Source organism: Hydractinia symbiolongicarpus, chromosome 1 (genome assembly GCF_029227915.1).
Source record: "Hydractinia symbiolongicarpus strain clone_291-10 chromosome 1, HSymV2.1, whole genome shotgun sequence".
In the NCBI taxonomy this organism is placed as follows: Eukaryota; Metazoa; Cnidaria; class Hydrozoa; order Anthoathecata; family Hydractiniidae; genus Hydractinia; species Hydractinia symbiolongicarpus.
This window is the reverse complement of record NC_079875.1, coordinates 3,194,007-3,220,883: the sequence shown is the minus strand read 5'-3', so window position 1 is coordinate 3,220,883 and position 26,877 is coordinate 3,194,007. Positions and strand designations below refer to the sequence as shown.

Genomic DNA, 26,877 nt, shown 5'->3' with positions numbered 1-26,877 from the left:
AAAACTTTCAACTTTAGGGAGATATGAAAAATTTATGAAAAAAAAGAAAAATAACAACCTTTTAACAAACTTAAGAGAAAACATTACATATTTTCTAAGTGAGGCGTGTTTTTAAAGAAAGGAGCATGCGCGTTAGTAGAAATTTGCAGGGGGGAGTTATTAAAGGTGCTGTCCGGTAAGAATTAAAACTTGATATTACTTACATCTTGGTACAAAAGTAAAGAACAAAGCATTTAAATACAACCTAAATTGACTTTCACAAGTTTAACTAAATTTGTTAACTTGACCATGCCATTCTCAATAACGATCGTTTTCTATTTACGTTTTGATTCCCGGAGAACTCAACGCTTCTGCCACAACAAACATATTATTTTACCCTCCATTTCATAAGGGATCGCTGCCATCTGAATTTGCTTTTGAAAAGATGCAATATGGGATATTTGTAAACATAAGGAAATGTTTTCGAGTTATGAGGGAGAAGCAATTATATTTTAGTAACAAGTAAGATAAATTGAATTCAGTTCAGGCTACTTTTTTATTATTATATATTTACTGGACAGTACCTTTAATCTTCTAATCACACGATGACCTATTTTTTCTTGATTGGCGCTTCTTCTACAGTAATTATATCGTAATTGCACTGTAGAATCTTAACTGCACTCTTTTAGAAGGGCCGATAATTTTACAAATTATAAATCGGGTAATAAAAAAATCAAAACATTGAAATTGATATCCTGTGCTACTCTTACAAAAATAGTTCATTCAATTTTTGTCATAGGATTCACAACACGCATCATTACATATTTAAACATGTATATAAAATATTAATTAAGAAAAAATAAGAACATAACACTATTGCATTTAAACCAACAAAACAAAACTTCATAAGAATTCTATTGGCAACGCACTCACACCAAAAAATGCTATCTAAAATAGAGCTATCTAAAATCTTTATTGATAAAAATACATACATACACAAAAATACATACAAGAAAACTCCCTAAAAGCTTACTACATGTTCACAACGAGATATGTTTTTTACAATCAAAAGAACACTACAAAAAACGATTATACAGCTTACATTGATCAAACAAAAATTTTATGATTTTTAAAGTATTTTGCAAACTTTGTCTTGTGATAGTTTTAAAAATTACCATTCGCGAAAGTTTGTGATAGATGGCCACAGATTTAAAATTGCTCTAGGAGAGTGCAGTGAAATTTAGGAGGTTTTCAAGACAAATTTTAAGAGCAAACACTAATTTTTTTTCTCCATACTTTTGGAAATTTTGCTCAAAAAAGGAGAAAATAATAAACATTCTAGATTTTTTTTGCAGAAAATAACAAACATTAAAAAAACATTCTAAAACTTTCAGTTTCATAATTATTGCTAAACCTTCGGCAAAATTAGGCCTTAGTCAAAACTTTGTGTTGTTTACGTAAAAAAAGTTTCATGTAATATTAAATCGGATATATATCCGATTCTCTGCCAATAACTCGCTTTGACGAAACCTGGACAGAACTTCATGCACGTCTCTCATTTTTTTGGCACTATATGACGAGCAAATATGATTTCGATACGAGCTGATATGATCGAAATCAGTTTGGTTGAAAATGCAAACAGAAGCATTAATCCACGATGCTTGTTTGTAAAAACGATAATCAAAATTTATTTCGTCACCATTTTTTTGCACGTGTAATTGGGGATAATACTCCTCATTTTCCTTTTTAACAACAGAAATTTCTTCATTATTAACAACATTAACAGTAACAATGGTGATTTCTTTTTCTTCCCTGGTAGCCTGTTCTTCTGGTAACAGTTTTGCAGCAAAATAATCCCTGTCGACTTTATAGAACATATTTCTACCTTCGCGTAATTTCGACAGATCAATCTTCCAAACGCATTGATGGTTATTCCATGCTTTTTTGTTTAAGTTTTCAACGAAGATCTTAAACCTCTCTTGGTAAGCGAAACAGTAATTTTCGCGATACTTTTTAGCGAGAACCGTTTTTAACGCACCTATCTCTTCTTCAATTTTGTTGGTATTGTTTAGCGACGATGCTAAAGATTGATCCTCACTTAATCCATCTGTATCCATCGTGCCACCAAGTTCATCTGCAAAAAGTTGAAGCCTTTCCTTGCGTTCACGAATTTCTTCTGTTATGTCCTCTATTTTCGTCTTCAATTCATTGTACTTAGCACTTACGGAAATTTTCATATCGAATTTCAATTCAGTAAACATTCCTTCTTCAAATGTCTCAACGCACCATTCGTCAAATTTTGCCACCATCTCCTTTAGATTTAACAAAGTATCTGCATTTTCTACCAACTTGGACACAAATGCAACACATGCTGTTGCTGTGTTCATCAACATCCTATCTTTCTTCATGACATTGTTACTCAGAATCTCAACTTTATTTAAAACAGTTGAAATTTTTCTATTGACTCTGTTTTCTAAAGCCGACATATCTGCGGACATCTTTTTGTTCAATATTTCAAATTTTTCGTCCATTTTTGCACCTAATTTTTCGCAGGAGACGTTATGTAGAGCAGTAGTCCTCACCGTCAGAGAAAGGTGATATTCCACTGCTTCAGCAATATGTTTTTCTACAGACTTCCAGACAACCTGTAAATAAATAAGTGGTTTGATCTTTATATGGATTTAAATTTTGTGAACGATTATTTCATACTAGAGTATTTATCCCTTCCGTTTATTCCAACTCACTCTTATTTATACATATATTGAGATGGGCAAGTATAACTGACTTGTTTGTAATCGAATCACAGAGATATTTAAATGCAAGGAGTGGTCACACTACCATAACATGTCAATTAACTGAATTGAGGCAACCTTGAGATGCTATTGCTTTCAATGTTCCATATTTATATTACTTTCATATTTCAGAAAATCAGTTTTACTGCATGTTAGTATGCTGTAGCACAATATTTCAGATTTCATAAAACTTAATATAGGTAATTAAGATAAGTACAGAAAAAAACTTTGTGAATTTTAACATTAAATTTTATGTTTTAAAAATTACACTTTCATTGCATCTCACAAAAAATATTGAAATAAAACGCGCAAAACTCTTACAAACGATTTCAAAACATCAGAAGAAAAAACAACAAGTTTGATCACACATTCATTGTAAGATGTCGTAAAATTGAAAACTAGTTTTTAGTTGGCCAATTTGAAATATCCTTGGAAGTTCGGGGTGGGAAAATACGTTGGTGTGTCTCAACTTCACACCTATGCATAGGGTTAATGAAGTGGGCTGAAATGTGAAAACAAATGAATTTTTTAAATACTTAGTTTACTTACTTAATTTTAAATACATGCTGCATGTTTTGTATGAATGTATGATGAATATAGTCCTTAAATCTTGATAATTTTTTTTAATAAAGAAGCACACAAGTATCAACTACGTTTGAACGCAATGTTTAAATTAATTTTGAGAGAAGTTCCAATAATACATTGTGGTTAACCAACTTCAAAAAATTAGATATTTGGAAAAAGGAAAAACAACACTATAAAGTTCGGCGATGCAAGTGGTTGGTGGCCGAGTGGTTTAGAAAGACGAGGAGTCCCATTTCGTGGCATTTATAAATACTTGCTTAGACGCTAAACTATGATATGGTGCTCATCGATATTTTAAATTTGTAAATACCTTATCGGGAAAAAAAAAGTCAATTACCCGATTTTTTTTCTTTTATCCTACAGTTTTTTTCTCATTGTTACCACCTTAATAAATTGTAAAGAAGATTACAAAAAAGGATCGGGACATAAAAAACATAATGGAAACAAAAATAGAAATTTTATGTTTAAACAAACATGAAACAATCATACAACTATAAAATCAATAGTCCAAAAAAAACGACATATTTGTTTTGGATTGGAGTTTTGTACTTAATTTCTTAGTTGTTTTTGTATGAAAGATATACATAGATAAATAAAAAAAATTGATTCAAATTCCCTTGTGAAGTTATCTACAGGGATATTAAAATTCCCCCGACTTTTTTTTCCTGATAAGGTGGACGAAAAATCGCAATAGTGTTACCCGACAGCCACCACGACAAAGGCATCTGAAAAAACACACTTTTTTACCACCGAATGTGTAAAAAACCCTAAAACATGTTTGCGACACTAAATTTTTGAAAAATTTTCTAGTTCAAAAAATCTTACATACCTTTTTCTCACAACCACAAAATTGATAGGGACATGCTACTTCTCTGAGTTCACACTCTTCATAATGTTCAGCAGCCTGTGAAGATAAAGAAAAAAAATTCAAGAAGTCCACTCAAGATTAACTCATTGTCCTAATATTTTTGACTAAATTTCCTTGCATTTCCCTCATTCGCTTAGATTACGATGAAAAATATCTAGGATAGGGTAAAATGCGGAATAAATCCCTGTTTTAAAATTTAATCTAAATTTTACGCATTCACTTCTTCCATTGTGTGGGTTTTCAAAATTGCAAAAAGGTGTTTGTTGTTATTTTAGAACATTTCAAAACGTACATCAGGCAATCTGGTATAGTAAATAAGTCCCAAACACAAGACCTTCAACGATTTGATGATCGAAATCAACCCGAAATTGTATTACTTCTATTGTATATTAGAAATATAAAATACGCGGCTCTACTTACTTACGAGTATATAATTATTTATTTAGTGCTGCAATTTTTTTAGAGGTCGATGATAAAAACAAAACTTACACTGTCTCTTGCAACAACATTACCACAATTGAATTTGCAGTTAATTGGGTATCGCTTACATTGGGCATTGTGACTCTAAAAATATAATTAGTTACCAAAATCACTTTACCTGAAAAGCATAGGTTCAACAAAAGTACAAAAACTGTTATTTAAATTGTGTATTTTATTATTTTAAATCTTAGAAGGCAACAATCAATAGTGATAATAGAGAAAGGGTAACATATTGTCTACAGTTAGGTTTCTTTAAAATTCGTATTTGTTTGACTTTGTTGTGCGACATCCCTTGCGTCGGTTAGTTGTATGACATGTGTTTTCAATAAAGTTGTGTGACTGTTGTACAACACTGTCTCAACACTTTAAAATGGATACCAAGCTTAATGCCAACCAAGCAGAAAGTTTAAATCCGTAAAAGAAATGTGTGTTTATTTTGTTATTGTGAAGTAATTCTGACGTTAAGTTCCCTTTACAAAACTATACAGTAAGTTAAAAGCCAAGCTGAAAAGTAAAACATTCAAAATGGTGGATACTTCACAAGAAATTTTCAATTTTTTATGTTTTAAATGATAAATACACTGATTATCTACTGTTTGGCCAAGTACTCATAACCTTTTTATTAAATAAGAAAGTTATGGTCTGTTAAAGAGTACATGGTCTGCATTTAATACTTTTTTGCTTTTAAATTATGTGGAGAACGCTTTGGACTACAGCAGTCAAATTTTCAATTTTTATTCCACCCATTGCTTTTTTTAAGTGACATAATTCTCCACACATTTAGGTAATTCCATATTTTTGATTTGTAGGTGTATAAATAAAAATCATCAATAAACTCACAAGTTCTTTTTTCATGCAATACTCTTTGTCACAATATACACACTCAACTGTGCGATATGGACAAATATCATGATGTTCTGTCAAATCCGCCTTTACCATTTTCTCCAAACATCCTTCAAAGGAGCATGTTACCAAAACAGCAGCACAAGAGTTTTTGAGGTGAGCCTATATGACAATGGATGTAAAAATGACAAAAAACAGCCAACTGTAATATAATACTTTTCTGATGATGTAAAGCGGTTGAGAAACTCTTTAATATGCTGCATGGCATCAAAAGGTTTCTTGAATAATACTTTGACCTTTGTGATCAAGTTTTAAAATTGATATCTCATATTTTTTTATAAAACCCCGCTCTAATAACTGCGCCCTCCCTCCCTCCTTTAAAAAAAAAGTGGCGCTGCTTTTTGGGTCGGCAAGAAGGACAAGATTAATCTGTAATTTCAGATATTTTCTTTAATACACAAAAGATCCCCTTTTATTATACAAATCTGTTTGTAATCATATAACCTCTTTAACACCTAACCTGACCCATATTTTTCTGTTTTCTCTAAAATATTTATAAAAAAATTTAAGGGAAGCAATAGTGTACAAGATTTACCTTTGCAGAATACAAAGAACAACTAAATCCAAAAAGGGTAAAACAAAAACACAACAAGCCTCAGGTACATTTATATGTACTTAAAAATATGTAGCTTTACAGAACATACTTTTGTGGCATACTGTTTTACAAAAATACTTATTTCTCTATTACAAGTAAAAATATTAAGTTGTAGGAATTAATAACATAGATACATACGTCAATGTTTCCCAAATCACCCTCCCATGTACAGCCATTGTTATGATTTGGACATTTTACTGCCACACTAAGAATCATGCGGTGCAACAAATTGTCTTGGTAACACTAAAATAAAAAAATTTATTAATTCATTTTAATTTTATGCATTTTTACACATTTTTACTTTTCTGTTTTTACGCAGTTATTTTTCATTTCTGTTTCACTAAGTCTTTGGTACTAGCCATCACCCGGTGAAAAATTCCACGGGCTCGCCATCCTTTATATATCATATACCGTGTTTCCGTAACAGGCACACAAACAGACGACGGCTATTAATTAATATTAATATATCACTTAAATTAGCTTGGGGAGGCTGCTTTAGCATAAACATTTTTGGAATCTCCTGACTAATTTGTTATGGATACCCCAACTTAAATAGTTGTTCTACTAGCCCAACCAACCCTTATTTTCTCAAAAACTTTTCACGTCAGCAGTTTTACTGCCGCCATAAAAAAATCTAATTATAAGGGCTGTAAATGTCAATCTATAATTCTACTAAACAAGGTGAATCAATAACGTAATATACTTTATACGACCACTGTTGTTAATGCGTTTTTCTTTATTATTATTTTTGTTGTCGTCCGACAAAACATTATCAAAAAATTATTTTTATTTCACAGGCTGACCGATCGTAAGCTACTATCTAATTAAGTTGGAGTCACCTATTGCAGCCTTTCTTATTACAATTGGTAGGGATGTTTAATGTAGGGATGTTTGTCTGCAGAAACACAAAAGGCCATGAGTAATGCTGGTACAGAAAAAAAGAGAGATTGCTGACTATAGCTTGAAGAATGATTATAGACTGGGATTTTAATCAAGCTGTAGTTTCCATCTAGGTCGAGAAAATGTTAATTACTTTAATTGCTGTAATCTGATTGGTTACTTTCAATCCCCTAATTATCTCCCTAACTTATAATAACCAACAAAAATCATGGCCCATCAAGACTGCTGAAGCCTAGAGTAAAATATATAGTCATTCAATGACTGAATAGTTAAGTGGTAATTTTTTAAACATGTGGTTCGTTGAATCAAGAAACTTTTAAAAAGCGTTGGTCAATGAATAAGATGGAAAATTACCTCCATTTTATCGATAGCCTTTTTGCAAGTAGGACAAACCAAATTAGGGCTAAAAACAAAAATATATATTGTAATTATTGCATTTAGCACACACCTTTTATGTAGCACATGGTTCAATTAAGGTATAGTTGGCAGATCCCCCCTCTCTTTTTACACAAAATCTTGAACAATTCCAGTGTTTGTATTGTATAGGCAGTACTTTGACGCATTTACACAACTCATAAAGGGTTGTGCCATCTGCATATTGGATTGATTTTGACTCAATGCATGTGAATAATTCTGCAAGGTAAAGCTTAAAAAGTATGGATTGTAAAATTCTACCCTGTAGCACACCATACATAGGTAGTGAAAAACAGCCCTTGCAATTTACCTTGCAATCAGTGATTGCAAAGGTATATAAATCTTGCCTCAGCAATGTTTTGTGAAGGTACTACTTTTCACTGTGTAAAATTCAGTCAGCAACACTTGTTGCCTTCAAAACACATTAAACAAAACACAGCACATAAGCAAAATAATATTATCTTTGGTCAATGATTTTAATAAATCATTAACTAATTCGTACTAACATTTGCGCATATGAATTTTCACACAGTCGTGCAAAAATTTCTGTTTTTGTGCAAAATTTAGTACAGAATTTAAGTTCAAAATGGTGATGGCGAAAAAATAATATGCGCATAAATTATTTTTTCTTTGAGAATAGTTTTTGCTAGCGAAATAACTGAAACAGTCAACAGTTAGTCAGTTATACAAAATAAATAATATGTAATCTATCTTTTCAAAGTGGTCAATTAAAATTTTAAATTCAAGAAAATTTCGAATGTGCAAAATTAATATGCGTGAAAAATACTTTTAACTATTACGCAAAAATTAATATGCGCAGAAAAAAATTTGTCTAGCTGCGCGAAATTTAATACGCATGAAATTTAATACGCGTAAAAATTAGTCAAAAAGGTATAATATCTCTGTCAGGTGAGAAATTATTTACGTAACATTATTTACTTCAGACAAGCTCTTCAACTTTATTTATACTGACTACATTTACAGGTTAAGTAAATGTAACATTTATCCATTAAACAAAGTGTCACACCAAAAACTTGATTTGCAGAGATCTCTGAATCAATCTAACAATGCCTATCTCAATAAAATGTGTAATAATAAACGGGCCTTTCCATTAGACAACATATGAGTCTTTAAATTTTATATAGTTTTATTCTTAAAACAAGAGGCTTAAACAAGAGGCTTGTTTTTTAGTGCTTGTGATTTTGATATGCGTGCAACATTGGCAAAAACATTTTATCACCTGAGACAATTGAATAAAAATTTAAAGTTGGTTTGGCAATATCCCAGTAATCAATTCATTTTATTTTTAATTACCTTAATGGTACAAAATTTTGCGGGTATTTAATTTCGCAAGGGGCTAAATGGTATATTTTTAAGGTATTTAATTCATGGATTGAGATTCTTGAAAATTTTTGCAGGTATATTTAATTTTGCGGTTTGCGGCCAAATCCACAAATTTTCTATCTGGGAAAATTTTTACCCTTAGGGTAAACATTATTTTGGCAATTGGAGATAAAAAAAGTATATCTTTTTTGTATCAAATAATTGATTTTTTTATTATCCATTCAATGAACTTTCCAATGTTGAAACCAATTTTAGTTGAATGATCATGTTTGTAATTTTTTCCTCTACTTCTTATATTTGTCGAAGGATATACAATATAACTGTACACTAAAGACATGATCTCAACCAGATTCTTGAGCACTATTTTTCTTCTTTTATTGCTTTTGCACCCTGTGGATTAAGCTGAATATTGTCCTTCTTCTTGACCTTTGTGTAATTAGGAAAAAAGATGTTTAATATCTGGCAAAGCAAACTAGATGTACTTTTTAAAAATACTCATTAACACAAGCAGTTTTAGCATTTGCTAACCTGCTCATCACAACAAACATTTTCAACATTTTACTTGACTGGCAAAATTGTAGCTACCATGAACTAAACAAAATTGACATATATATAATTTTTAATTTTATCATTTTAGGCAATGTTTTTAAATCTACTGTGTGACAAGCAAAAAAGATGCTAGAGCTTGCAGAAGCGAGGATTTGTTCTTATAAAAATATCATTGGACTTTAAGCTTTTGGGCAATTCAAGATGGTGTGAATCGGATTCTGTAACAGTAAAGCATTTTTTATATTTATGTGAAAAGAGTATATACCTTTGCACTGAACACACATCGGTGCTGACACTTTATCATGGTTAACACCCATGATGATCACATATACTGTAAAAGGTGCAGGTGTTTTATGTCGAGTCGCATAAAAACTGTTTATTTTAAAAATATATATTTTTGATGTATAAAAGATGGTCCATAAAAAAAAGAATTTCAGTCAACATTATTTCCTCTCTCAACAAGAAAAGAAAGCTTTGGTGTAGTGGCAAGAGTTTTATCAGTACTACAATATTGAACCTTGAATCTTAAATGACTGTTTGTTGGGGACTGAGTTTTTGAAGAAGCTTAATTCGATACAATTTGCTTGATAATAAACACATGGTTAATAGAGTCATACAACTGTTTTCTTTGAGGGTTGTCTTTTTTGTTGACAGGTCAATAGAATTAAGTACAAACTATTATATATTTCTTTCAGAGATAACTTAGGTAAATTCTAGAAAGTCTGTCAGGAATAACCACAAATTAGCTAGCCGCTAGCAAATCTTTGTCAAGAAGTATTTTGAATGGTTTAAGAGAAACTAAAAATGCCCTATAATGCAGTGAATGCAGTGCAATTTTTTTTTCTACTTACACACCATCATCGTCATCATCATCACTATCATCTGATTCTTCAAATGTCGACTTTAAAATATCAAAACATGGCTTACACAATGCATGTGAGCATTTAAACTGAATAGGTAAGTACATCAACTTCAGACAAATTGGACAATACATCGCAGGAAGATCATTTGAAACAACTTCAACGTCGTAACCACTTTCCATATTCACTATTATCGATATAACGAACTTTATCCTATTTCCCTTGGAGGTTGGTTATGTTATGTCGATAGTCCACTGTGTATCTTATATATTAATTCCCTTGCGTGAGTAAAACTGTGAGTCCATGACACGGAAATCACGGGTCACTTTCTTATGACGTGGCTGTACGCTAAAATTTAACTAAAAAGACTAGGGATGTACTTCATAGAAATCGCACATAAGGTGTAAATATATAACCCGCTGCTAATAACGATATAACTATATACCCTTATGCTAAAAAACTCTATGTTAGCATATATATAGGTATCGCTACATATGAAACGGTATTAGATATTCACAAAGCATACGGACTGTTAAATGAAGTTCCTAGCATAAAATGGAAATTGTGTTTACGAAAAAGATGGCTGTTCTTTTTGAGTATTCTCTACTCTTTCATTCAAAATAAATCTTTAAAAAAACATTTGAAGAAGAGCATGGTTTTATAAATTAATCATAGCAAGGTTCTGTAAGGTTTTTTCATGTTTTATTTTCAGTTTTGATTATATTATTGTTGCCAGACATGTTTTATAGCTAGCATCATAAAAAGCCAACCACCACCAACAACTAGCTAGCTAGCTAGGAATATATATATATGTAGCCATGTTCTTTATACCTAGCTAAGTCTCCAGTTTATATTTAAGTGACTAGCTATTAGCTGCTGTAGCTAGCTAATGCTAGCTTTAAACTAAAGATTCCCAGTATATATATTCCCACAAAACACATCAAACGTTATTAACCCTGAAAATTTAAACATTTTCCTGGTTTTTTTTGGTTTGCGAAGTTCTTTTCCTCCAAATATTCTGAAAATAAAGTTCAGAAATTACTTATTTTTAAAATGTAAATTTAATTTGTTTCAAATTGTGGTTTTGACATTTTCATGTAAGAATTTGTGGGCAAAAACCTTAATTAACATGCTAAAAGAACTGACTTTTCTTAATTTAGAATTACTAAACACAACCATTTTCTTACATTTAGTGTAAACTTTTGTGCGTATGGCTTATATTTGATACACCAAAAGAGCTACTTTGTTGATTTCAATTTTATACTCTTTGTAAGCTATTTTTTTCTTCTTTTTGACATTTTGAATTAACTTATTGTTGTAGAAGGCATATAATATACATGCATATAAAAAAATGGAATTTTGCAAATTTCTGTTTTACCACTCAATTTTTACATTTTATAAGTTATTTGGAACAGAATGGTATGAAATAGACCAAAATACCTGATCTTAGTTGTTTTTAATTTACAGGCTGTGTCTGTGAAACTTTAAGGGGAACATTTGATGGAAGACAATGGCATGACATATACTGATAGAACTGATTTTTGTTGTGTTAGATGTTATATCTGAACCTTTTTGACATTTTATGTTAATTTTGCGAGGAAGGACCATATATATATACACAGAAGAAGAATTCAATTTTACACCTTGCAAGCTTTGTTTTTCTATATTTTGTATAAATTCTTACTGGGGAGGACTCCGTGCAATATATCGAAATGACTGATCCTTCTTGATTTAAATTTGATTTGTTCTAAATCGTATATAGGTTTGGAAATTTTGTGTAAGATTTAATGGGTAAGGGCTAGATGCAATATGTCAAAAAAACTTTTTTTGTTGAATCAGAAGCACTCCCTACAACCATTCTTTTTTTTACAGTTTGTGAAGCTTTTGTGAGGAAAGAGTGTACGCAATATTATCGAAATAACTGATTTTTGTTGCAAACTGTTTTTCTTTGGCATTTTGGATTAAAATATTGTTTTAGAGGGCATATGCAGTAGATATATGTACCGAAATAATTAAATTTTGCAAACTTTGATTTTGTCGTTACCTCTCATTTTTTACATTTTGATTAAACTTTTGTGGGAGACCGTCGGTATGCGAAGAACCAAAATAAGAGATTTTAGTATTATTTAGAATTTGTATTTTGTGTTGCAAAATTGGTGCAAAAATTGACATAAAATGAACTTATATACAGATTGATTGCTGTTGTTTAACATGACTCATTATGACTTATATATATATTTTATGAAACATTTGTGACAGAATACTATGTGAGATTTGAAATTTTGTTTACTTTATTGATGGTAAAGCAGCATGCAAATTGCTAAAAGGACTTTATTAATTTTTTGATTTAAACACCGTTATTTTGTTGGCATTTTGTCTAAAGTTTGGCGAGGAAGGACCGTATGTAATATTTCAAATAACGTTTTATTGCATTATAATTTATCCTTGCAATCCCTTTTTAACACCTTATATAAAAATTTCTACTTAGGCAAAATTTATTGTTTATTTTTCACATTTTGTGTCAACCTTTGGCAGGGTTTGCAATAAACTAACTGATTTTAACATATACAATGAGAGAGATTTGTGTTTGACATTGATCAGCTTTTTTGTATATATGTGGCGTTTTGAGTGATTTAAATTTTATGGGTGAGATGTATGTTGAAATGCTTTTAAAAACTTTTTTCCGAATAATTTTCGCATTTGTCAGATGGTCAGAGCAGTAATTTTAGTAGATTTAGATTTTAAATGTCACATATATACTGCAGTTGTTAGACACCTTTAATTTTTTTGGTCATTTATATAATAATGCAGATGTAAGATGCGCACTGCTGTATTGTTTGTTTTTTGATGGACATATATCTGCTACATAAATTAAATGGAATACAGTGGATTCTTCCACGGGAAACAGCTAGTTAGGTATTATTTTGCTAGCTAGCTATTAGCGGAGTGAGGCAAGAAACCGTAAGAGATCTGCCATCTGATTTCCAACTAAAACTTTATCCGTTGGATTCCAATGTATTAAAATGACTACGTGCCCTACTGCAAACTGCCTATCTACCCTAACCGGTGGGGGGTCATCCCGCACTCTTTTTCTGTGATTTTTTCGAGGATAAGAGAAATTTTTACCGAATATATGCTTTATTTATAAAGATTTTTTCTTTTTCTTATTTCGTACATAGAGTAAAAAGCTTTGAAAATTCAAGGAAAGAGGAAAGAGGAAATCTCAACTAACAATAAGAAAGATTTGTGGCATGACTTTTATTCATTTTAACTTCAAAACAGTCCTTGTTTTATTTTTCTTTCTAAAAATTCGTTAGGAAATGTTACTATAGAACCTCACTAACCAATTTTCTTGGCTGACTTTTTGTACTGGTAAAGTAATCCGGAGAATGTTATAAGTGTCTATAGAAAAAGTCTAAATTCAAAAACTGCATACAAAAAATGTCTAAATTTAGAACTATGATGATTTTTCAAAAAATTTTGACCCTATTTCATTAAACTGGTATAAATCCGTTATACCGAGAGTCATTTTTTAAATATTTCTGTAAAAATCAGAAGTCACGGGACTTAACTTTAAGTACAGTTTTATATACTGCCTACTTCAAAATTGCTAGCAGGACTAATCGGGTAAAATTATTACCTAAAATTAAGTTTACCGCCATATAAGTTCGTGAGGATATATCATAGCCGTATGCTATTTAATAACTGTAGACATATAAAATGAATTATTAATTAATTATTAATTAAAATACTTTTTTTAAATACCATTTTATTCATCGCATTTAAAAGAATTTCAAATAGTTTCATGATTAAATAGATTATTTTGTAGAATTATCCAGTACATAAGTTAAAATTTAATGTTACATCACTTTTCGCAATGACGGTATTGTACTTAACAACCCATAATACTACATGCTGGACAGCCTGTGTTTTTAATTAAATCGAGGTAACGTCTTTTTATCTTGTGAATGCGACAACATCTGATATTCTTTGTTAGGTATATGCAAAATAGCAAATCATATTATAAAAAAATTTTTTCTAAATTTTATATATTGAAAATAAATTTTACAAAATCTAAAACTATTTTAAATGGTTTCAAAAATACCTCACGTAGAGCTGGTTTGCGATGCGACGCTTAATTGATGGTACTTCTAAGTCCAAAACTTTGCGACTTTCCATCCCCTTCACTACATGTCGAGCAAAGTCCCATATGACTATTAATTACCTAGAAGTTTGCGATAACTTTCTCATTAGAACAGCAATAAATTCTTTAGAAAAATTTATAGCTATTACAATAACTGTTTGTATGGTTGGTGTCCGGCTCGATGTTAGATATAAGAAAAGAGACGACAGGTCCAATTTTCCTAATAAATCAAAAATGATATGCAATAATATATAGAGATTGGTCTCAGCACGCTGATGTCAGCAACGGTAATCTCTCAATAAAACAATAGACCTAGACACCTGATCATAGTCAAGCGTTAAAAAACTAAAATGGTAGCATGCTGTAAACAAACAACGAGAAAGGAAGGAGAGAACAAATTCAGTTACAGAGGATTAATTAATTAACACACTTAAACTGGGATGCATTGCATTAGCGATTTTTGTTTATGAGGTTAACAGGTTATTTATACATGTTTAACATATTTTAAGTTACTTTAGGAAATTGCCTGTCAATATTTTTCTCGTTTGGAATTGGTGTTATCGTGGGTGACGTGCATTGTTTTAACGACATTTGGATTGCTAATAAAAATTTGTTGAAAGTTCTTGTTATCAACATTTTCAATGATTACGTTCTAGTCTCAAATTTTGGAAAGTTTTAATAAGTTTACATTAAATAGGAATGACATAAATATAAAATAGTTCGAAAAAATTAGTGTTACATTTTCTTCTTTATATTGCGTCTTAGCATTCAGTGGCAACCTCGATTCCAGGGCTTGTAGCGTGTTTTGTTACGAGGATGAAACCCGTACGCGTTTCATCCTCATACTAGCTGTTTCCCGTGGAAGAATCCACTGTATTCTCATTTAATTTATGTAGCATCTTACATCTGCATTATTATATAAATGACCAAAAAAATTTAAGGTGTCCAACAACTGCAGTATATATGTGACATTTAAAATCTAAATCTACTAAAATTACTGATCTGACCATCTGACAAATGCGAAAATTATTCGGAAAGAAGTTTTCAAAAGCATTTCAACATACAACTCACCCATAAAATTGAAATCACTCAAAACGCCACATATATACAAAAAAACTGATCAATGTTAAACACAAATCTCTCTCATTGTATATGTTAAAATCAGTTAGTTTATTGCAAACCCTGCCAAAGGTTGACACAAAATGTGAAAAATAAACAATAAATTTTGCCTAGGTAGAAATTTTTATCTAAGGTATTAAAAAGGGATTTGCAAGGATAAATTATAATGCAATAAAACATTATTTGATATATTGCATACGGTCCTTCCTCACCAAACTTTAGACAAAATGCCAACAAAATAACGGTGTTTAAATCTAAAATTAATAAAGTCCTTTTAGCAATTTGCATGCTGTTTTACCATCAATAAAGTAAACAAAATTTCAAATCTCACATAGTATTCTGTCACAATTTTTCATAAAATATATATATAAGTCATAATGAGTCATGTTAAACAACAGCAATCAATCTGTATATAAGTTCAATTTATGTCAATTTTTGCACCAATTTTGCAACACAAAATACAAATTCTAAATAATACTAAAATCTCTTATTTTGGTCCTTCGCATACCGACGGTCTCCCACAAATGTTTAATCAAAATGTAAAAAATGAGAGGTATTATTTCGGTACATATATCTACTGCATTTGCCCTCTAAAACAATATTTTAATCCAAAATGCCAAAGAAAAACAGTTTGCAACAAAAATCAGTTATTTCGATAATATTGCATACACTCTTTTCTCACAAAAGCTTCACAAACTGTAAAAAAAAGAATGGTTGTAGGGAGTGCTTCTGATTCAACAAAAAAGTTTTTTTGACATATTGCATCTAGCCCTTACCCATTAAATCTTACACAAAATTTCCAAAACTATATACGATTTAGAACACATTTCGATATATTGCACGGAGTCCTCCCCAGTAAGAATTTATACAAAATATAGAAAAACAAAGCTTGCAAGGTGTAAAATTGAATTCTTCTTCTGTGTATATATATATGGTCCTTCCTCGCAAAATTAACATAAAATGTCAAAAAGGTTCAGATATAACATCTAACACAACAAAAATCAGTTCTATCAGTATATGTCATGCCATTGTCTTCCACCAAATGTTCCCCTTAAAGTTTCACAGACACAGCCTGTAAATTAAAAACAACTAAGATCAGGTATTTTGGTCTATTTCATACCATTCTGTTCCAAATAACTTATAAAATGTAAAAATTGAGTGGTAAAACAGAAATTTGCAAAATTCCATTTTTTTATATGCATGTATATTATATGCCTTCTACAACAACAAGTTAATTCAAAATGTCAAAAAGAAGAAAAAAATAGCTTACAAAGAGTATAAAATTGAAATCAACAAAGTAGCTCTTTTGGGTGTATCAAATATAAGCCATACGCACAAAAGTTTACACTAAATGTAAGAAAATGGTTGTGTTTAGTAATTCTAAATTAAGAAAAGTCAGTTCTTTTAGCATGCTGATTAAGGTTTTTGCCCACAAATTCTTACATGAAAATGTCAAAACCACAATTTGAAACAAATTAAATTTACATTTTAAAAATAAGTAATTTCTGAACTTTATTTTCAGAATATTTGGAGGAAAAGAACTTCGCAAACCAAAAAAAACCAGGAAAATGTTTAAAATTTTCAGGGTTAATAACGTTTGATGTGTTTTGTGGGAATATATATACTGGGAATCTTTAGTTTAAAGCTAGCATTAGCTAGCTACAGCAGCTAATAGCTAGTCACTTAAATATAAACTGGAGACTTAGCTAGGTATAAAGAACATGGCTACATATATATATATATATTCCTAGCTAGCTGTTGGTGGTGGTTGGCTTTTTATGATGCTAGCTATAAAACATGTCTGGCAACAATAATATAATCAAAACTGAAAATAAAACATGAAAAAACCTTACAGAACCTTGCTATGATTAATTTATAAAACCATGCTCTTCTTCAAATGTTTTTTTAAAGATTTATTTTGAATGAAAGAGTAGAGAATACTCAAAAAGAACAGCCATCTTTTTCGTAAACACAATTTCCGTTTTATGCTATGAACTTCATTTAACAGTCCGTATGCTTTGTGAATATCTAATACCGTGTCATACGTAGCGAAACCTATATATATATATGCTAACATAGAGTTTTTTTGGCATAAGGGTATATATATTTATATCGTTATTAGCAGCGGGTTATATATTTACACCTTATGTGCGATTTCTATGAAGTACATCCCTAATCTTTTTAGTTAAATTTTAGCGTACAGCCACGTCATAAGAAAGTGACCCGTGATTTCCGTGTCGTGGACTCACAGTTTTACTCACGCAAGGGAATTAATATATAAGATACAAAAGCTATAGTTCATCCTCATATTAAAAACGCTACAGGCCTTGGATCAAGGTTGCATTCAATAGTAAATAATATTAAAAAACAGCAGTCTTTTAAATCACATATACCAATTTCATGTTCGTTGATTCCCATGTTTATTATCTACCCAGCTGGAATGGAAGACTTTCTTTTTTGTTGTTTATCGCTAATATATTTATCTGATTGATTACTACTGCTGAACTCGTCTTGAAATGGGAGAATTACATCCTCCTCAGTGGCCGTATAACCCCCTTTCTCATTGTCAGCTGTTCCCAAGCTCGAACCCAGCACCTTTTACCGTGGCGTCGAAAAGGCGCTGGCACAGGCTGGTCACGTGGGCATTAAATGAACCAGATTCTGGTTCATTTTTAATTTATGCAAATTCTGCATATTTACGATTTTGGCGATGGGCTGGAAAGATGTGGTACGTGTTTTCAGGCGGCTCAATAATGTTTTTGAAAAGTATGAAAAGTTGCCCTTGTTTATTTTGAAACCAAAATAAGTTCAATGTTTCGAGTATTTAGGAGAAGAACACCACGTTATAGCTGTTTTGCCTACAGGGTTTGGTAAATCGTTAATTTATCAACTTTTACCCGACTTTGTTCCAGAACGAAAGGCAGAGGCGATATTGTACTTGTTGTCTCTTTTTTAACATCAATTATTCAAGATCAGCTAGTATGTTTAACTAAAGTAGGCATTGAATGTGGTTTCTTACAACTCGAAGACCAAGCTAATAGTCAGAAGTACGAACCCTTGTTTGAAGAAGATTTGAATGATGCATCAAATTCTATTTTCAAAATTTCAAAAAGCATTGTTGCAGGCAAATGTAAAATTTTATTTGCACATCCAGAGTCCCTGTTATTAGATCAGGGAAGGAAAATATTAAGATCAAAATTTGAGGAAAATGTTTTGGCTTGTGTGATAGGCAAGGTGCATTGTGTGGAATTATGGTAAGTGTAGCTAGCTAGCTTTCTTTGTAAACATAACGTATTAAAAATCTAGCTACATACATAGCTATTATATATAAAAATAATATGCCTTAAATATAGCAACTAAATATATATAAACAAACTAATATATATTATATATCCATTTGAAAAAGTTTCACAAACAAAATATGTGTATATGTATAGCTATGATAATTGAATAATATAAATTTATCACATAATACGGTTAAGCTAAAAAATTGATGAATTACTGTATGTTATATCTAGGGGTGGAGAATTTAGTACAGAATTTAAATACTTATCAGTTTTCCAAGCATTCTTCCCTCACAGTATCATGTTAGCTTTGACTGCAACTGCTTCACCCACAAAATTACGTAATTTTAAAAAAGCTTTGAAAATAGAAAATTGCAAAGTGGTTATGTTCTGCCCAGATTGCGAAAACGGCCTGTTTACAACTGGGACAGCCGGATTATGTATGCATGGTCCGATTATGTTTTTTTTGCACTGGTTATGTCGTGGTGACGGATTATGAACGCTGATATAATGGCTGGCCAGGCAGGCTGTGATTGGCATTTTCTTCGAACTTTTGTGAATTAAACATTCTCTGGAAGATAGAACACCCCTAAAAACTAGACATGGCGAAAGAAATAAGTCTCGACGTAATTCTTAGTATAAAGTACTCTTGTAGTAAATACATTTCAACATAATATACATACTTTGAAGCAACTAAATTTCACGGAATCTAAATTATTCTTTTTGCGGGATTCATCGTATATAAGCTAGTTCGCCCGGATTACGTTCGTTCTATAAGTCTCAAATAATATTTGACTGGCATACATAAGCCGACCTTCCCTGATTATGTGCGTTCTACAATAAGTGAGAAATAATATTAGACTGTTGTATACAAACTGGCCTGCCCTTATTATGTTCCTTTTATAAGTGCATAATAATTTTTTCTGAGTAATAAGCTGGCCTGTCCTGATTATGTTGTCCTGATTATGTATTTCCTGCCCTGTTCTTAACCGGGGCAAGCCGCCGTACTTAATCAGGCCAATGTTTTTTAAAAACAGAAATAAGAATGAGTAATTGCTTAGGTTTAGCAGGATATGAGGATATATTACTACCTATCGCAACAGAGTTAAAGCACAAAAAACAAAACTACCCTATGACAATTATTTATTTAAATTTAATAAATTTGCAATAAAAATATAGAATATAAAGCATAATAATTTTATTAAACAACTATTTAACAATTTTTATAACTAACCAACGGATGTTTATTTGAGAGGAATTTAACCATGGTGTGAAGTTTTTTTGTATTTATTGTTTTTAATTGATTTTTAAGATTTGTACGACTTATGTTATTTAATCAATAAATGTATTTTTTACCTGTTTGCTGCAGCCACCTTCAATAACAAGTGCTGTATTTATTCTTTGGATTTAGGACAATTCATGCCATCTGTGCCGCATTGAAATTGAGTAAATAAAACACAATTTTATCTGTAGATCAAGCTCAATATGTTTTCTGACTGCTACAGCTGTCAATATGTCTATTAAAAATGGATTATATTGTGTGACTTCTGACCATAAATTACCTTCTTTAAAAAACATCATGTTGTCACAATTCTTCAAACAAGTCAAACAAGACAGAGCCACCACTTTTCTTGCACAAGTTTTTGCATGCAGTGCTTATTTCATCTGTAACAAGTTGCTTAATGCCATCAATTAATTTAGGGCAATTATTTTTTTATGGTAGTAATGATAATATCAATTCTCCTTGTTTGTAATGCAGTAATAATTTTATTTTCTTGATCTTCAGTAATGAAGTCGCTTTCAGGTTGTTTTGTTTTGCCAAGTTCTTTAGGAAGTATTTCTGTGTTTGACTTTATGTCTGTTTCATTTGTTATGTTCAGTAAAGGCGTAAATTGTAGAGATTTTTTTGACTGGAAACATTTTTTTTGGGCAGGATAATTTTCATTTTTAATGTTGATTTTTTTTGGTTTTGACTGCTGGTTTGGTGAAAAGGCTGCACATCTTTTTACTGTTGTTTGCTGTTGTAAATGGATTTTTTGTTGTTGTACATTATTCTGGAAGTCAAACATTTTATTGATAAACCTGTCACACTTGGAACAAATTGTTGTAGGCAATGGTTCAAACTCGAAAACGTTAAATCCACATGTTTTAAATATTTTGTGATGTAAGGATTTTTCCTTTCCACTTTTTGAAAAAGTTCTGGTCAAGTGATGTGCTAATGTTTCTTCAGCACAAACTCGGCACACTCCTTTACCACCTTTATAAACTTTTTTAGGCGTAGATGGTAACATCTTCTGCAATGAGAGATGAACAAGAAGAGCACCTGCAACACTTCACTTCTCTCTCGAGCCATATTTATGAATGCATTACCTATGGACTGGCTAGCAACAACACCCAATACGTTTTAACAAAAAATATCGTACATTTCAAAGAAATTCTTACTTTAGCTAAGACATCTTAAAAAAAGGGGGAGAAAATGAGATTAAAAAGGAAAAATAATGCTTTTTAAGGATTGAAAACCACCACCAACAACGACGCCACATCTTCCGGTGCCATATTTGTTTATGTATCACTTTTAGGATTTTTGCTGACGCCAGCTAAAAGCGTTGCATAATTAGGTTAATGCCGTGGGCCAATCAGATGCGATACGGTGACCAGCCTGGTCCAGGGCTATTTCGCTAGAACTATCAGAAAGCGCAGCGCCGTTAAGAAGCAAATAGTCCTGGGGACGAGGTTGAGCTGTTCCTGGTAGTTTTTTTGCTGTTGTTGAAATCAAATGAATCATAAAAACAATTTTCCAACTACCAGATCGTGTCCCATTGATGAGTGCTTTCGCAAAGTTTTGTTTAATTTCTTTTATCTTTACTTGAGTAGAGAGTAGAGTCTACTTTTTCCCTAACTGATTCTCGAATTGTGAACTTTCATTTCCTTTTTTACATTTAATATTGTTGTTGGGACAGTATTTCCATTTGATCGTTGTTTATTGAAAATGGATTTACTTTCAACAGCACCAAATTACTGCACATTGTCTTCATCGTATGTAGCAGCCATTATTTTCTTGACTTTGGAATATAGAAAAGGTTTGTCCCCATCAAAGTCGAGGCCTTCATAGCTCATTCTTGTTTTGAATTCTTGTAAAGAATTATAACTGAATTTTCAATCAATCATCGGAACGGCTTTGTCTTTTTTTCGACCATTTTGTTTATGCTATGCAGACATCGCGCATACGCACTGCAATGACATTTAGTCTGGTTTGCCGGTTGAAGCTGTGATATGGAAGATTTTCGGGAAATAACCGGGATCTCCCTTTGAGAAAGCGACATTCCGGTTAGTCGCGCCAGCTCGTTTCTTATGTGATAACAAGTTGTGTTATGTGAGAGTTTGTTAATAGAGGTTAAATCTCAGTAAACCGAGGCAGCCAGGTTTGTATTCACAATTATACACACAAAATAATTCCTCAGAGCAAACCAGGACTTAAAATGAACTAATGACCACAGAGCCGACTTTTGAACATCTTACCCTCTTTAAATGTTACGAGAATTGATGTTATTTGTTCGACTGAGTGAAGCTATTTGCGCTTAAATTAAAGGATTTCCTGATAATAATCACGTGAGTATAGAACAATAGAAGAAAAACAATCAAACATCGTGATCATTTTCGCAGAAAATTCGCTGGCGACCAAGCGTAATATTCCGTGCCTAAACTTTTCCGATTATGATGATTCTCCAGATTTTTTTTTTGATCATGTTGTTTTTTCCTAATTCTCTGGTTTACTTACTTTACATATTTCACATACTTCACCCATTTTTTGTTCTTGGTGTAAAGAAGTCGATAAGCCACTACGAAGTCACAAAACCCCAAAGATATAATGCTATCTAGATGTTAAGGGCTACGAAACGGTTCAAGTAAGATCTCCGTCATAAGCTCTCCATCCTTGCACATTCTTAACATGGTGTGTAATAAATAAACTACTTGACATGTAAAGTAGAAGAAATTATAAGCACTTTCACCGTATAGACAACCTGTTTATGAATAATTACTTAATTATGATGAAATTTGCTATTTTTTAAAAAAAGAAGCTCTTTCTTTTAGAGGTGGTAAAATGAGCTACGATCTGTAAAATTTATTAAATTTTACTAAATCAGAACTTTATTTTGACAAGGAAACAAAAGCAACGCGAGCTTTCATATTTAGTTACTAGCTTTAAAAAGACAATAAATACTTCTAAAAAGTCGTGGTTGTAACTTCAACTAGGTTTATGTGAAATAACATTGCATAAAGAATATAGTTAGCTAGCTAGTTCAAAAAAGTTTAATGTTTATTTTGTCAGAAAGCTCATACTGTTGTTTTAATTAACTTTTCTCCAAATGTGAAAACCTTTCTTGGAAGAGTTTCTGTAATCAAGTCATAAGGGGTCAATTTATAACCTTAAGAATTATGTAAACCTTCCAAGAAATTGGTTAGTTAAGTAAAATCGGTTTGTTTATAGATATAAACGATGAGACTTTTTGAAAAAAAGAAATGTTAGTTTTAACGGAAAATATGTTCAGACATTTTGTATGCTGAAGGACACAGTTTATCACTTAAAAAGAAAGGCAACCAAGGTATAAAAGGCATAAACAAATAATCAGAGAACTAAACAAATTTAAGTTAAGTGATAAAAGTGATCACAGTATAGGATCAATTAGATTTTGAATTGGCAATGTACCATCTCCCTCTCCCTTTTATTGTTTTGGAGGTAGTAAGGAGAAAGTTTTGCTGCTACACTTATGGTTCAATAGCGTTTCTTAGAAGCTACTTAGCTATTTTATTTAAGACACACGCATCCAAATTATACTGAGCGTGAATAAATATTTCTTAGTACTCAAGAAATGCATGTTAAAAGGAGAAAATATAATTATAAAATGACGTACGAGTTTCTTCCTTACATAAAAGCGCTAATAAGCTACATGCGTGAATCCTTATCTTATACATGCTGTGTAGTGAGTTCATTTGCGATTCGCAGTTCTGGCAACCTTGGATCGAATTCTCACCACTGTCACTGTTAGTTAATTTAAAAATTTTTTTTTTATAAGTTTGCAATTAAAACACACCGAGAATATTCCATTTTGTTTCTATTATTGTGAACGTAGGATGACTTAAGTCTTTGTTTTTTACATATTGATAAAAAATACGAGCATACAGTCCTCTTCTCCGCTTTTAAAAATCTAAAAATAAAATAAATAAAATAGCAATATAATTATGCGCTACTTAGTAGACGCATCTGGCAAGGTATCGCCACAACGTCATAATGTCTGATGGATGTAACTATGTACTTTTGTAGGAGATTTCATCATATAGAAATAACAAGATATGCTACCAAGTATGTGTTTTTACTCACGATTATAGCTCGCTAGTTTATACAGCTTGCAAAGTAATGTCACAAAGATAATCTTTGATAGATGCAACTATATTTTGTAGAATCCATCATTCTCACTATGAAGATTGGCTCTGCGAAAATGTTGCTGGTAATCACGCTGTTGATCGAATATATATTTGCTTTACGAAATAGTAAGTTTGGTTTTGTAAGTTATATCGAGGAGAAAAAAGACATAAACTTATAAAACAATAAAAACTTATTTAAAATCTACCTTTATTTCACCGCAAAGAAATTGAACTGGAATTTATAGCTAAGCTCACTATTTATGCATCTATGTAAACAACACTAAAGCAATATCTTCATCACTGGAGCACTACTTTAAACGTTGGATATTATTTTTTTCAAGTTATTTCCTTGTACTTGGACACATCCATCACTATGCTTTAACATCGTCAATAAAAATATTAGTTCCTTTTAAAAAAACGTTTGTGGCATAATTTTGTACACAATATCTTTAAACGCACAGCATACCTTACAGTGAAATTTTCAAAATTCACTCACCTTCTGCCAGTAGGACTTACATTTCTTAGCTAATTTCTTATAAATCAAAATTAATGACCAGTCTGATCATGAATTGCCACTATGGAATTTCGTAAGTTTTGCATTCCCAATCGACACGATTATCCTCCTGAAAAATTCATATAGCACATGAGGTTACTTCCAAGTGAATTTTGTTGTGAAAGAAATTCTGAGACTCGAGTTTCTTATAAACCAAACTGTATGCCGATCTGACCATGACTTTCCTCATTATTCTTGGTAAGTTTTTTATATTTTCAAAATCTATATCCAATCTTTCCTAAAATTTCCAGGTACAATTGGACCATGAGATCTGACCGTCCCAAACCCCTCAGAAATTTTCGTGAATTCTTCAATTTTTTTACTAAACATAGTATATACTTTGTTGTTGCAAAGTTGTAACTATGTAATGTGTGAAGTAGATGATAAGAAAACGTGGGCTATATCGATTTAGTACTGGGCACCCATTCCCCCACAATCAAAACAGCGGACCAATATTTTCCGACTAACACATTATTCTTGAGGTAATGAGGTAACATATTTCGTTGCGGGCTTCTAAACTATCTTATCCTGTGGTGAGAAGTTGCAACAAGTGCAGACATAATGAAATTAAGCTGTCTCTGCTTCGACTAATCGATTACTAGATGTGAAATAGACGAGATTTAACTTGTCTGCAAAATTTCTTGAGGTCTGTACACGTTCCAAGTGCCAAAACATGCGATTTAGCAACTAAAAATTTATATATAATATACTTTCTACAGAAATAAACTTTTTCCTAAAATAAATGAAGAATAATATATTCCTGCTGTTTATTATACACCGCATAAAATATTTTCAGAATTTTTCTCAATTTTTAGGAACAAAAACGATAAACAAGAACTTCATACAAATTGTTAATAAAGAGCAAAATAAGATGCATTAAAAAATTTAATTAAATACAAATTAAATGGATAAAATAAAATGAAAGTTCATCTACAAGTTCCAAATATTAAAAAAAAAGTATGAAAATGTAAAACGATTTGTTCCTTAATTCTGACAGCCAAGTAAAAGTTACCTAAAATATTTTGCGGTTTCTTTATAATTCGCATAAAAAGGCTAAAACTTACCCGAAAATCTGATTTTGGGTAAAATTTTAATCACATGTTCAAATGTTACAAAATGAGTTAATAGAAATGTTGCGAGGGAGGATTTTGAATATTTCGCGTTTTTTCGTGGTCAAATGTTTTGAAAATATCTGTAGCAGAGAAAAGAAGAAGAAAAAAAAGAACGGGTTTTTCATTGAAACGCTAATTGACGAACACAGCTATTCGAACAGTTGATGAACGAAGAAAATTTTGAATTAAACAGAAAAAAGGTGATGTGGTGATTTAAAGATTTTAAACGCTGTAATCTCTATTTCTGAAGAAAATTAGTTGATAGAGCGCTTTGCTTCCTGGTGGATAATAAGTACTGGTCATTGTAGGTACACAGTTACCATATTTTTGGGTTCTGATATTTTGTACGACCTTTCGGCGAGAAAAATAAAAACAGAGATATCAGAACGAGAGAAATACATGTCATATTGTACAAAGCGTCAGGGCGATATCTAGTTTATCATGAGTTTGAAAATCTGAAAACATTATTAGAAAATTGAACGACGCTATAATTTCCCATGCTTTATTCTGTACTTTGTGTGTTTGAAGTTGCAGAATGTTGCATTGTCCTGTATCCTGACGTTTATACCCTCTGCTTCACACCACATCTGATATACATGACACTGTCGTGCTGCAAATCAAAAATCCGCGGCCTCAAATGATAACAACCCCCTCAAAATAAAAACTCGCTGTTACTAAGCAACTATATGATATGATATATACCTAGGTCTAAAATTTAATATGGATATTGAAGGTAAAGGACTTTCTTTCTCGGATGTGAGACTTTGTATTATTAAGGAAATAAGTTAAACAACAGTCTACAGGAAACCAACTAGTTCCCAACTATCTTTGCATTGTTCATCATCAAAACAAATCATCCATCAGTGGTATTGTGTTACGCTTGAGACGGTTATATAGTATCTGATAAAATAGCTTCGGGATGTACAAAACACCTTACACCACGTGAGGATAAAATTAGAGGGAGCAGTGCCA

The 26,877-nt window shown here is 31.5% G+C and overlaps 1 protein-coding gene across 1 annotated transcript; it reads right to left on the bottom strand.

Moving 5' to 3' along the window:
- Nucleotides 1–726: 726 nt before the first annotated feature.
- LOC130630445 (TNF receptor-associated factor 5-like) lies at nt 727–10,550 on the bottom strand. Its single transcript, XM_057443940.1, has 7 exons — nt 10,261–10,550; nt 7,457–7,505; nt 6,341–6,445; nt 5,545–5,709; nt 4,714–4,788; nt 4,186–4,260; nt 727–2,624 (listed from the first exon to the last, which is right to left on the bottom strand). The coding sequence occupies exons 1-7, from the start codon at nt 10,449–10,451 to the stop codon at nt 1,449–1,451; spliced, it is 1,836 nt and encodes a 611-aa protein (XP_057299923.1). The 5' UTR covers nt 10,452–10,550; the 3' UTR covers nt 727–1,448.
- Nucleotides 10,551–26,877: the final 16,327 nt, after the last annotated feature.

Excerpts from the sequence above, each read along its gene's own strand:
- LOC130630445 (XM_057443940.1), bottom strand. The coding sequence starts at position 10,451 with ATGGAAAGTGGTTACGACGTTGAAGTTGTTTCAAATGATCTTCCTGCG. Across the intron at positions 5,710-6,340 it reads GTGATTTGGGAAACATTGAC|GCTCACCTCAAAAACTCTTG; the intron begins GTATGTATCTAT and ends ATTGTCATATAG. Across the intron at positions 2,625-4,185 it reads TTTGTGGTTGTGAGAAAAAG|GTTGTCTGGAAGTCTGTAGA; the intron begins GTATGTAAGATT and ends ATTTATTTACAG.